General features: G+C 41.4%; 1 protein-coding gene across 3 annotated transcripts in view; it reads right to left on the bottom strand.

Moving 5' to 3' along the window:
* KIF23 (kinesin family member 23) overlaps positions 1-12800 on the bottom strand; it is a 141953-nt gene that overhangs the window by 77365 nt on the left and 51788 nt on the right. For all 3 annotated transcript variants that reach the window (XM_043989238.1, XM_043989236.1, XM_043989237.1), the window contains one exon: positions 6363-6568. In XM_043989238.1, the coding sequence (XP_043845173.1) occupies positions 6363-6413 (51 nt within the window). In that variant the 5' untranslated portion in view covers positions 6414-6568. The remainder of the gene's footprint in view (positions 1-6362; positions 6569-12800) is intronic.

Below are 12800 nucleotides of genomic sequence, written 5' to 3'. Positions count from 1 at the left end.
CATCTGTATGCCTGTAAGTCCTCTTCCCAACCCCTGAGCCCACAAAGCTATTGTCCTCTTTTCCCTCCCTTTCTCCCCTTTCCTCTTTCCTCCCTCACTTCCCTCTTTTCCTTCCTTTCCTCCCTCTCTCCTCCTTTCCTCCTTCCCTTCCTTCCCATTCCAAGAAGCCTTCCCAGCCTTCTTGGAGGAATAGCAAGTCAAAAGACTTCCTCACATCCCCTTCACTTTGCAAATAACCTAAAATGAAGTTAGCCTTTGCATGTACATAGCACAAAGACTTTGACTTTCTATCCCAGGTTCATGTCCTTATGCTGTTATGCAGTCACCCTCATGGTCCCATTTGTCTTCACGAGCATATGTGTCTTGGTGGATGAGCCCCAGGTGGCAGGGACTGTGTGAGATTCTATTCAGGTAGTGAGTATTCTAGTTCAGTAATAAACATTTCAGGGCACTTCACAAAGGCCTTTTGATGATGGTGGTGATGATGACGGATGATGGCGGTGGTAGTGATGACGATCATGAGGAGACCAACCCCCTTCTGGACAGGCTCCATCCCAATCACCATCTTCAATTAATTCAGCTTCAACACTTGTTTTAAAAAGTAAATTCATCCTTTCCAATATAATAGGGAACAACTGAGTAGACATGTGTAGTTAAAATTTAGCTAGAAGTATTCAGATCTTATCTGAACTGAAATGAAAGCCTGTTTAGCTCATCCTTTTGTTTGACAATTATTTTGACATTTTCATGCAAGAGCTTTAGAAAAAATTAAGAATCTTAGAATGGGGGCAGCTAGGTGGTGCAGTGGATAGAGCACTGGTCCTGAAGTCAGGAGTACCTGAGTTCAAATCTGGCCTCAGACACTTAACACTTACTAGCTGTGTGACCCTGGGCAAGTCACTTAACCCCAATTGCCTCACTTAACAAAATTTTTTAGAATCTCCTTGTGACCTCAGAAATCATTTAGTCCAACATCCCTGAAACAGAATCCCCTCCATTATATTCAAAACAAGTAATTTTTTCAAACAAGTGACAGAGAATTATCTCTTGCTTCCAGCCTCTTCCAGTTTTAGAGATCTCTAAGAAGTGTCTCCTTATCTAGAACTAAAACCTGTTTCTGTGTAACCTAGTATTCCTCTCTGGAGCCACATAGGAAAAAAAATCTAGTTTTTCACATGATGGATATTTAAAAACATCTTTTCTTAACCAGGCTAAGCATTTCCAATTCCTCCATCCAATGTGTTGATCTGTTTGTCATGACTATACCTATCTACTACAATTTTTCTACTTGGGACACTGGGGGAAGAGAAGGTACATTTAATAGGTAGTTACAGACATGAAAGAAAACATCAAACATTTTTTAAATACACAGAATGGGGGGATACAGAAGGTGACAGTAATTTTGTCATACTTTGTTAAACTTCATATATTTTATACATATACACATACACATGCACACACATATATATATCTAAAAACCAAGCTATATGTAACATGTAACAGGTCATAGTTTCTTATACAACCCCTTTTCATGTTTTTCTTTGTATCTTGCAATACTTATATTTGTAAATGATTGATAAGTTCACAATAAAAAGGAAAAATAAACTTTAATGTGGCACCCAGAACTGAACTCAGTACTCCAAATGTAATCTGACCAGCGAAGTGGTTATGATTTACCAGTATAGTAACCATCACCTCCCTTAAAAAGGCTTACTTCTGATGGAACTTAGATTAGCAAAGATGACAAAAGCAGAAAATCACAATTGTTGGAGGATGTGAGAGGTTAGGCATACTAATGCACTGTTTGTGGATCTGTGGATTTGTTCAACCAATCTAGAAAACAATTCGGAACTATAGCTTAAAAAAAACCAAACACTAAACTGCATATGCCTCAGCATATTCTTAGGCATATACCCCAAGGAGGTGAAGGAAAGGATCCACATATATGAGATTATTTATAGCACTCATAAACCTAACTTTCTCTCAAGACAAAAGGAATCATCCCTTATATTTGCATAGTAATTTATGCTTCTTGAAGTGCTTTTACATCCATTCTCTCAACTTATCATCATGATAAACTTGTGAAACAGGCAGCAGAGAGTTTACCATCCTTATTTGGCAGATAACCAAACAGGCCCAGAAAAGTCAAATAATCCTCCCAAAGGTGAACAGCTGGAACTAGATCCCAAGTCTCTAAACTAATCCTGTGCCAGGTAGTGGGGTCAGCATTTGGGTTAGCAGGACAATAACAATGAGACAGAATGGGGGGGAGAGACAGACAGAGGGAGAGGAAGAGGGAGACAGGGAGGGAGAGGGAGAAAGAGAGAGGGAGGAAGAGAGGAGGGAGGGAAAGAAAGGGAGGGAGAGAGGAGAGAGAGAGAGAGGGAGAGGGAGGGAGGGATGGATGGAGGAAGGGAAGGAGGGAAGAAAAGAGGAGAGGGAGGGAGAGAGCTGGCATCCCTTCTCTCAAAGACTTCCTTACGTTCTCTTGCCCAGAGAGACAATAAGGAGAGCTTGTTATACCTCTGCCAGGTTCTGTACTTGGTGCCAGGGACACAGGGCCAAATGAAAATAGGTCTTCCCCTCCAGTGGTTTACATTCTGTTGAACATAGATGTGTAAACACAAAATATATGACCTGTAATAATGCCCATCTAGGGATCAGACAGTCCTGTTGTAGGGGGCACCAGGTAACATTCTACTTCACATTATGAAATCCACCATTAACTTACTAAATGACGTCATTTCTGTTCCAAATGGCTGCGATCTGGTTATTTGTCCTTAAAAGCAACCTGAGCATTCTTGGTTTCAAAAAGAGTACCTGTTGCCATCATTACAAACTAACTTATATATGAAAAAATGAATGGAACACAGAGTGAAGAAGCATTTATTAAGTGCTTACTATATGCAAGGTACCATGCTAACTGCAAGGGACACAATTAGAAATGCAGGACAGTCTGTGCTCTCAAGGAGCTGCCATCTCATAGGGGCAGACAAGACATTTAGGAGGGTCAGCTTTAGGGCTGCAAGGGGGCAGCAGCATGATAGATAGTGATGTATCTTCTTTGGTATCATTTCCATTCATAAAACCATATCCATTAAATTATTTGGTGGTGCAAAGGATTTTGGTAATGAGAACTTTTTTCCCTCATGGTTCTTCAGTAGTTGTGACTGTCAAAGCATTAGGAGTCATAACACCTGCAGAGGTAGTTGCCAAGTCAGCAACTCCACCAGGGAGTAGCCCCTGGATCATGGCTTCAGGTGACTGGACTGGAAGGAGAGCCACTGATTTGAGGGGTGCTGGGACTCCCAGGACTCTGGAGTTCAGGGAATCTGCAGGGAGCTGGTTGCTGTGGTTTGAGCCTCTTGGCACATGTGACTGCCTCACCTAGTCCAGCTTACCTGCCCTGTTGGTGGCAGTTGGTCAGCAGTAATGGGTGGCTTCTTCTCCACATGGTTGTTCCCTGGATGAGGGCTACAGACTGGTGGTTTTGGGGAGAGTTGATGTCCCCAGGGCTCTTGGGCTTACCAAGATGAGATTAAATATGGAAACAAGTCAAACAACAGACTGAGGAGGTGACTTAAAGATGATGTTTACCCGGGTACCCCTGTTACACATAGAAAATGCTCTTCCTAATTTGGCTACACTTATAACTCATTCAACCCCTTATAGGTTATGAACCTATGAGCTGGGAAAAGACAAAAACTTGTATCAGACAGTTACTAAAGGACACTTTTAACTGCTCTCCGAGTGATGCAAGCTTTTGTCTTTCCCGTAGCAATCCTCCTCTTGCCTGTGCTCATCATTCTATTAGCACCATTTGTCCACCCCAGCAGAAGTTATGGATCCTTCTAACCACTATGACTCTTCTCCACTCCTGAAAAGGGCTCTTGTTTCCTGCTATTCCACTCTCTTCCAGCAGAGAGTGCTAGTTACTTTGTCTCCCAGTACCATCTCTTAAGCAGCTGGCCTATTCTAGTGATTAGTTTGAAGCTTCATGGAATATTGAGTGCCTTTGGCTTGTTGAAAACTGCTTTGAACCAGGGCCTCAGAACCAAAGACTACACACACACAGCATTCTTCAGGGGGTCATGGCAGTATCACCTCTTCCTTGGACCATTCCAGACTCTCTCTGTTTTCTACTTTAGATCAGTTACAGTCTTTCCCAGGAGCCCAGTGGTACCCACCTACTCCAATAAGTGCTTCCTACTAAGTCCTGCGGAATCCAGGGAGGAACTCCTCCCTTCCTTCCATTTGTCTCTCCTTCTTCTGTCTTTTCCCATAGCAGTGAGGCCAGGTCATAAAAATTACTCCTAGGCTGCTTCTGGGAGACCTCCCAAAGGGAAGGGGAAGGACTATAACAACTCCTAGCACCTGTACTCAGAGCAAGAATAACATCTTCACACACTTCAAATGCTAGGAGACAGCTACTATGTAACCCATCCTTTGATGATTCTATTTCAAGTGCCCCCAGCACATCAGCCACCCTCTTTGGGACATGTTCCAGCTTGCCAATGTCCTTATTCAAATATGGTGCCCAGATCTAAACACAGTGTTATAATATTTGTCTTCTGGCTCCAATGGATACAGATATTGCAAAACCACAACACCACCATTTCCATCTGATTTTATTGTCTGCACTCAGCCAGAGAAGACATTTGCATCTTTAATGTGTAAGTTGAAAAATTCAGGATTGGAATTTCCTCTTCATGGTATCTCATGGCCTCAAGTTTGCCAAAAACACATCAGAAACGTACATAAATTTACAGCTATGGCAAAATTAGGACAACAGGTAATTGTGGTTTTTGTAGGAGTTCTGACTCATTTAGTAATTGGCTCATTGCCTTCACTGCTTCCTACACACACACACACACACACACACCCCAATCCTAAAATCAAATTGCTCTGCATATTTTAGGAGTATTTTCAATATCAAGTTCCCTGGAATCAAATAGCTCGACAGGCTTTTAGGGAGAGAGTTTGGCAGTTTGCCTCATCTAATCTCCCATCCTTGGTGGAGAGTTCATTTAGGAACTCTTTTTTTTTTTCTGGAGAGAGTCATAAATAGTTGGCAGTCCCCTTAGTGAAATCTCTGCTTCGATCCTCAACCTGTAAGTCAACAACACATTCCTTGCTCTCTGTGAAATAACCACTTCCTTTTTGAGACCCAGCAAAAAGGGACATAAATACAGGAATGAAGAAGCAACATTTTCTTTGTCATTGAGGGTAGGCACATGGATTCATGGAAGAGTTTTTGTGTGGATTGGTTTCATCTAACCTTTTAAGAGGGCAACTGAGCAGACAAAAACATCTCAAAACCAGAAACCATTCAAGAATCTTTCATGGAGGTGTTTTCAAGCCAAGAAGTCCATTAAATCCCTATAAACCTTTAAAAGGATAATTACAATCCATGATCCTAAGTAGAAGAGGTCCTGTGGTACAGTAGAAATAGTGCTATCTCTGAAATCAACAGACCTGGATTCAAATCCTGCCTTGATGGTAACTCCCTCTGTGACCTTGGGCAAGTCCTCAGTTTCTTCATCTGTAAAGTGAGGGGGATGGACTAGATATCCTTTGAGGTTACCTGAAGCTCTAAATCTATGATCCTATAAGGAGACAAAGGTCTATTTTATGATCTTGGATGTAAGACAGCCCTGGTGACCACACTTCATCCTAGGAGTGTCCTGGGAAAAGACCTTAGAGATCATTTAAGCCAATCCTCTCCATTTCTCAGCACAGACCTAGAGAGCAATTAGAAAAATATAGTGGGGGGGGGGCAGCTAGGTGGTGCAGTAGATAAAGCACCGACCCTGGATTCAGGAGGACCTGAGTTCAAAGCCAGCCTCAGACACCTGACACTTATTAGCTGTGTGACCCTGGGCAAGTCACTTAACCCTCATTGCTGAGAGAGAGAGAGAGAGAGAGAAAGAGAAAATATAGTGACACCACACTCATATACAGAGCGATCCAGTGCCTCACTTCAGGGGAGGTAAAAGAAAGCCATTATCATCCAAAGAAATCTTTTCCTGGCCCATGGGCTGACACTCAAATTCCTCCATCAGAATTTCACCTCCTTAGCTTTGAGCCCTGTTACCCCCTGGGAGTTAGGGAAGTCCTTTTGCACCTTAGTGTGGAGGAAGACTGAGAATAGGTTTTGATGGCAGGAAGAACAGAAGAAAATATGAGTTCACTGGCCAGCTAAGGGGGAAAAGATGGGGAAGGAGTTGCCAGAGGCAATGGGCAGGAGAAGAGACAATAGGAAAAAGCTCCACAGGCAGGTTCCATTAGCTACATGATCGTGCTAAGGGCCCCAGCCTGACACCCCAAATCTCACAGCTTTGGATAAAACAAAGAGCACTTACCTGGGGTACTTGGTCTATTTTGAATAACTTGGGCAGCTTCAGGCTCAACATCCTGGGTTGATACTAGCCTCTCCTTCTCAGGAATTTCTGGTTAATGTTCTAACATGACCCAGAGCAATGTAGTTCTTTCTTTCCCAATCCCTATGGGCTCTTCTTCCAGCTTCTGGTTTCAAATACCTTCTTCGAATGCCCCTAATGCCTTCTTGCTAGGAGAAAAAACAAGGGGAGACAATGAAAGCCACCTGCTCTTGTCTTATTTTTTTTTTTTAACTCATGTTGGTTTGTCCTTGGCAGCTAGGTAATGCAGTAGATAGAGCTCTGGGCCTGGAATCAGGAAGACCTGAGTTCTAATCTAGTCTCAGACTCTTACTGTCTGTATGACCCTGAATAAGTCATTAATCTCCGTCTCAGTTTCTCCAATTGTAAGATGGGGATAATAGCACCTATCTCGAAAGCTAGGTGGCACAGTGGATAAAACACCAGCCCTGGATTCAGGAGGACCTGAGTTCAAATCCAGCCTCAGACACTTGACACTTACTAGCTGTGTGACCCTGGGCAAGTCACTTAACCCTCATTACCCTGGAAAAAAAAACCAAAACCAAAACAAAACCAAAATAAACAAATAAATTAATTAAAATTTAAAAATAGTAACACCTATCTCACAGTATTATGGTCATCATCAAATGAGATATTTGTAAAGCACACAGTACCTGGCACATATATAGATGTTATTATGGAATAAATCAAACAAGCAGCTAAAACTAGAATTTAATCACAGTTAACACGTGACATATAATATGATAGGAGAGGGGTGGGTTTCATTGATTGATGTTATGCTTTCCATGCCTAAACCACTGCTTTGTTCTCCAAGAGAGGTACTACCAATGAGGAGGTAGTAGTTACTAGAGATAAAGGCCAAATACCATAGACAACTAAGCAACCTCTACAAGGACAGACCCTAAAATCTCAGAATGGGAATAAGAAATGATACACAGGAGAGGCCACAGTGACAGGTTGCTGTCCAACATTCCAGCTCTGCTAATTGAGCTATCCCTTTATTTGGCACTAAGAAAATGAATTGGCTACCCCCACATAGTGTTGTACCACCTGTTCCTAAACACAGATCAAGAGCTCTTGATGTAGGAGGTGAAGAAGGGGTTAACAAAAAACCTAAGACCCAAGAATGCGCTCTAAAAGGGATTCAGACCCCAGTTAATGGATAACTTGTGTTACAAGTCAGATTGCTAGATTCTCATACCCACAGTAATCAATACCCATAACGGGAATATAAAGGGGCAGGTCATATAACAATGAAAAAATGACAGGCTATAGAAACTTTGACTAGGAATAAATGAAAAATGAAGATGTTTTGAAACTAAGCATGGGAACCAGAAAGAGACATGCGCAGAAAAGGCCAACTTTGTCACCAGATTCACTTTATGATGTGTAAACCCCCAAAACACACCTCCATGGAAAAAGCTACCCACCTCGGGGGTTGGCTTAGGACCCAGGAACTCCAAATTAGGATAGGCCCTCCCCTGTATCTCCCTAAAATGGAGATTATTATAATGAGACTGATAATCAATTTATCCATACTATAATATAACTACCTTTCTTTCCCTGTTCGAGAGATACCTTCCCACTTTTCTGGCTCTCTCCCTGTGGTCACCGACTGTATTGCAATAAAACTTGGGAAACTGAGTCACTGAATCTTATAATTCTTTTGGGACGACTCACAATCAATTTGACCCTTAATTCCATCCCACATAATTTTGAATATGAACACACATAAGCACATGAACACGAATTCACCACGAGTGGGTACGAACAGCAGCCAGAAATAAAGAGCCCAAGTCATTAAGAGAAGATCACAACCTCATCTAGAAGAAGGTGCTCCTACTCATTGATAACAACAGTAATGATGCGTCTTTCTAATCTTATACTTTACTCACTCGCTCTGATTCAGCCTTACTAAGCAATTTCCTGTTGTTCATGCACAATTCTCCCCATGTTCCACCTACATGCCTTTGTACTATCTTTGTAGATCCATGTCTGGAATACCTTCCCTTCTTCCCCTCTGCCTCTAGGAATACCTGGATTCCTTCAAAACTCAATTTGATTCCAGTTTTACAGGATGTCTTTCCTGCCCAACTCCACCCCACCTAGTCTATTCCCACTAAGGTTACCTTCTACTTAGTCTACATATAGGTTTATTGATGTACATGTTGTCTCTCCATTAGAATGGAAGCTCCTTGCTATTATCAAAATAGATAAATGGGAAACATTACAAATGGGCAATTTACAAAGGAAGAAATCCAAACTATCAATAGCCCTAATGGGGAAAAATGGTCCAAATCACTAATAACCAGAGAAATGCAAATTAAAGCAACTTCTGAGGTTCTACTTCACTCCATTGACAAAGCTGTCAAAAATGGAAGATGACAAATGTTGGAGGAGATTCAGGGAAACAGGCATCATTGGTGATTCATTGGTCTGGTCTTTCTGGAAAGCAATTTGGAATCATACTGAAGGAAGGAAGGAAGGAAGGAAGGAAGGAAGGAAGGAAGGAAGGAAGGAAGGAAGGAAGGAAGGAAGGAAGGAGGAAGGAAGGAAGGAAGAAGGAAGGAAGGAAGGAAGGAAGGAAGGAGGAAGGAAGGAAGGAAGGAAAGGCCACATGGGCAGTTATTGATAGCAGTTCTTTTTGTTATAGCAAAGACTTGAAACTAAGGGGATGTCCATGTATTGGGGAAATGACTAAATAAATTATGATATATGAATGTAATATATTATTTTGCCATAAGAAATAATGAAATAAACTTTTAGAGAAACCTGGGGAGACTTATGTGAACTATTTCATTGTAAATTGAGGAGAACAATTTATCATGACAACTCTGTAAAGACAAACTATTTTGAAAGAACTCTGATCAATGGCATGATCAACTACATTTCCAGAGGAATATGTTATCTACATCTTGATAGAGAAGTGATGGACTCAAGACGCAGGTTGAGAAACATATTTTTGGACATGCTCAATATGAGAATTTGACTTTGCCTGTTCATTACAAAGGTGTTTCTTCTTTCTCAGTGAGGGAGGAGGGGTGAAGAAAATAAATTGTTGCAAATAGGAATAAAATAAAATCTTCTTTTAAAAAAAAAAGAATGCAAGGGGGCAGCTAGGTGGCACAGTGGATAGAGCACTGGCCCTGGAGTCAGGAGTACCTGAGTTCAAATCCGGCCTCAGACACTTAACACTTACTAGCTGTGTGACCCTGGGCAAGTCACTTAACCCCAATTGCCTCACTAAAAAAAAAAACAAACAAACAACAAAAACAAAATAAAAAGAATGTAAGCTCTTTTTAGAGTGGGGCCTGTTTTGACCCTTTTTTGTGTATCCCAAACACTTAACACAGTGCCTGACTGATCCATAGCAAGTATTTAATCAATGTTTGCTCACTGATTGACTGATAATGATAATTGACACCTTCAAGGTTGTAAAGCACTTTATGTACATGATCTCATTTGAACCTTTACAAAAACCCCATCAGGTCAGCAAAGCAGTTATTTTTATTTCAGTTTTACACATGAAGAAACTGAGGCTCATCAAGGTGAACTGATTTAGTACCAGGTAGCAGGCAGTTTGGTGGTGCAGTGGATAAAGAGCACTGGGCCTAGAGTCAGGAAGACTTGAGTTCAAATGGAGCCTCAGACACTTACTAGCTGTGTGACCTAGGCATGTCATTTAACCCTGTTTGCCTCAGTTTCCTCATCTGTAAAATGAGCTGGAGAAGAAAAAATGGCAAACCACTCCAGTATCTTTGCCAAGAAAACCCCAATGAGACTCTGAAGAGCCAGACAAGACTGAACAACAAAACTTGGTTTAAATTCCACTTCAGACACTTTACCAGTCGTGTGACCTCAGGCAAATAACATCTCCAAGTCCTCTGTTTCCTCATCTTTAAAATGGGAATAACAACAGCAACTACCTCATAGGATTGTTGTGAAAATCAAATAAGATAATGCAAAGGAAATGTTTTATGAACCTTAAAGTGAGCTATTATCATAGACTGTGTTGTGGTAGAGCCCTATTCAGGATCACAGTGACCTGTGTTCAAGTCATACCTTCCACACATACTGAGAAGGTGTCACTGAAAAGTCCCTTAACCTCTCAGTGCCCCCAGACAACTCTAAATTGCAGAGAAGGTGCAGACTGCACTGGTGGAGGGAGTTTCCTCTTCTGGGAGTGCCCTATACCAATGAAATCAGAGATCCAATCCCTATCCTATGACATTGGCATTATCATTACTTTCCCTCTGGCAAAGTGGACAGGGGTATCAGGTATGGTTATGAGCATTCACTTCTAACTTGTCACATGGACAAAAGGACATGCCCAGAGTTACACCCACAGAGCCACATACCTCTTTTGCCCCCTGCGGTGTAATTTGGGGTGTTCAAAGACCATTTTACAGATAAAAAACTGAGGCCCAAGGAGTTCATTAGGCTTGGCTAGTTAGTGTCCGAGCTAGGTTCAGAATCCAGGTATTTCAATACACACAAACACATGCCATGAGTAGAAACACACATTAGAGGTATGTCCAAAAGGAAAATGAACAATACATGACAAACTCCTGAGGTAGTAGCAGGGGGAAAAAAGGCAATAAAACCACACCAGGTGCAAGATGACTTGTGACTCAGGAGAAATCACATTCCAGATATCTGAGAGTTGAGAAAAGCCCAAGGCCTTGGGGAGGAAACCCTTGGGGGTGTTTTATTATCAACTGATTAATCAATGAAGTGTTTATTTTATATTAACCCACTCTTAACTCCTTGCTTCTCCTCCCCCTTTAAAATGGGCCCAGATTGCCACAAAGGAAGGGGTCTGGAGATACGGAAAAAGAAAAAAGGAGAGAGTTAGAGAAAGAAGCCAATGGTAAAAGCCATGTTGACACTTTCCTTTTAACATAGATGAAGTCAGTATTGCAAGCACAGTCCCCAGGTGAACTTACTGAAGAATGTGGGTATGTAGGTCCCCTGCTGCCAAAGGGACTCTCAGGCTCCTGTTACCTTGGGAATTAGGGAATGAAAGGTGACAGTGACCAAAGGTCTCTCTGATCTTCAATCGCCCCAGCTACTAGTGCCTCCCCATTGAAACTGACCTCTATTTATTTGTGTGTGTGTGCATATATCTATATCAACACACAATAAAAAAATATAAAGTGTAAAATATATGTTTAGACATGTATATAATACATATCTAAAAAATAAAATGTATTTGTATATATACCTAAACATACAATAAAACTATATACACAAATTTTAAATATGTTTACATATGAGTATATATACATATAATATTAAAATGTGTTTTTGTTTTTGGTGAGGCAATTGGGGTTAAGTGACTTGCCAGGGTCACACAGCTAGTAAGAGTTGTAAAGTGTTTGAGGCCAGATTTGAACTCAGGTCCTCTGAATCCAGGGCTGGTGCTCTATCCACTGCGCCACCTAGCTGCCCCAAAATGTGTTTATATATGTGGATATATACATAAAAAATAAAACATACAAAAATTAAAAATACGTTTACATGTATATTATACATATACAAAATGTATCTATGTGTATATATGGAGAGGGGGGGTGTAAGTTTCTTGAGGTCAGGGCCATACCTTCCCTCATCATCCTCATCTCCACCCAGGAAACCTTACTATAAGGGAGAAAGGGTAAATATGTAGGGAAATTCTAGACCATGGAATTTAGAGCTGAAAAGACCAAGTTCTTTCTTGTTTTTACACTACGAGGAGAAGCTAAGGCCCAGAAAAACCATGGTGACTTGCCCAGGTGGTAAACACAACAGAGATAGGATTTGAACCAGCTCCTGAGGCTTTAAGTCAATGATTTTTCTAGCTAACCTACACTGAGCTATCAAAATATGCTTATTTCCTTTAGCCAGGGTCAGTGGGTGTGGGGACCAGAATAGGGTAGGGTTGGGAAAGAGTCATTGCCTCACCTCCCCCCCTCTACCAATCTGGATACAGGTAAGATCAGGCTAAAGTAAACACTTAGGGCAGCCTGGAATAGGGGGAAAAGTCACAAAAGGAGCAACTTTAAGCCAGTGGGTAGAGCAGGGAAGAGTAAGGCAGTCAGGAACTCAGCCACAACATGCTAATCACCTGCAGTTGAGGCTTTTCTCAGTCTCCTCCCTCCAGTACTTCTAGTACAGATGGTCTTAACATGGGGCCCAAGAACTTGTTTTTAAACAATTTATGATTACTCTATTTTGGTATAACTGATTTCCCAAAGGAATGCCCATCAATTGGGGAATGGTTAAACAAGCTATGGTATACGATGGTAATGGAATATTATTGTGCTGTAAGAAATGACAAGAAGGATGATTTCAGAAAGCCCTGGAAAGACTTCTATGAACTGATGTATAGTGAAGAGAGCA

Source organism: Dromiciops gliroides, chromosome 2, assembly GCF_019393635.1.
Source record: "Dromiciops gliroides isolate mDroGli1 chromosome 2, mDroGli1.pri, whole genome shotgun sequence".
Lineage (NCBI taxonomy): Eukaryota > Metazoa > Chordata > Mammalia > Microbiotheria > Microbiotheriidae > Dromiciops > Dromiciops gliroides.
Note: the sequence above shows the minus strand (reverse complement) of the source record. Positions and strands in the feature narration are given on the sequence as shown.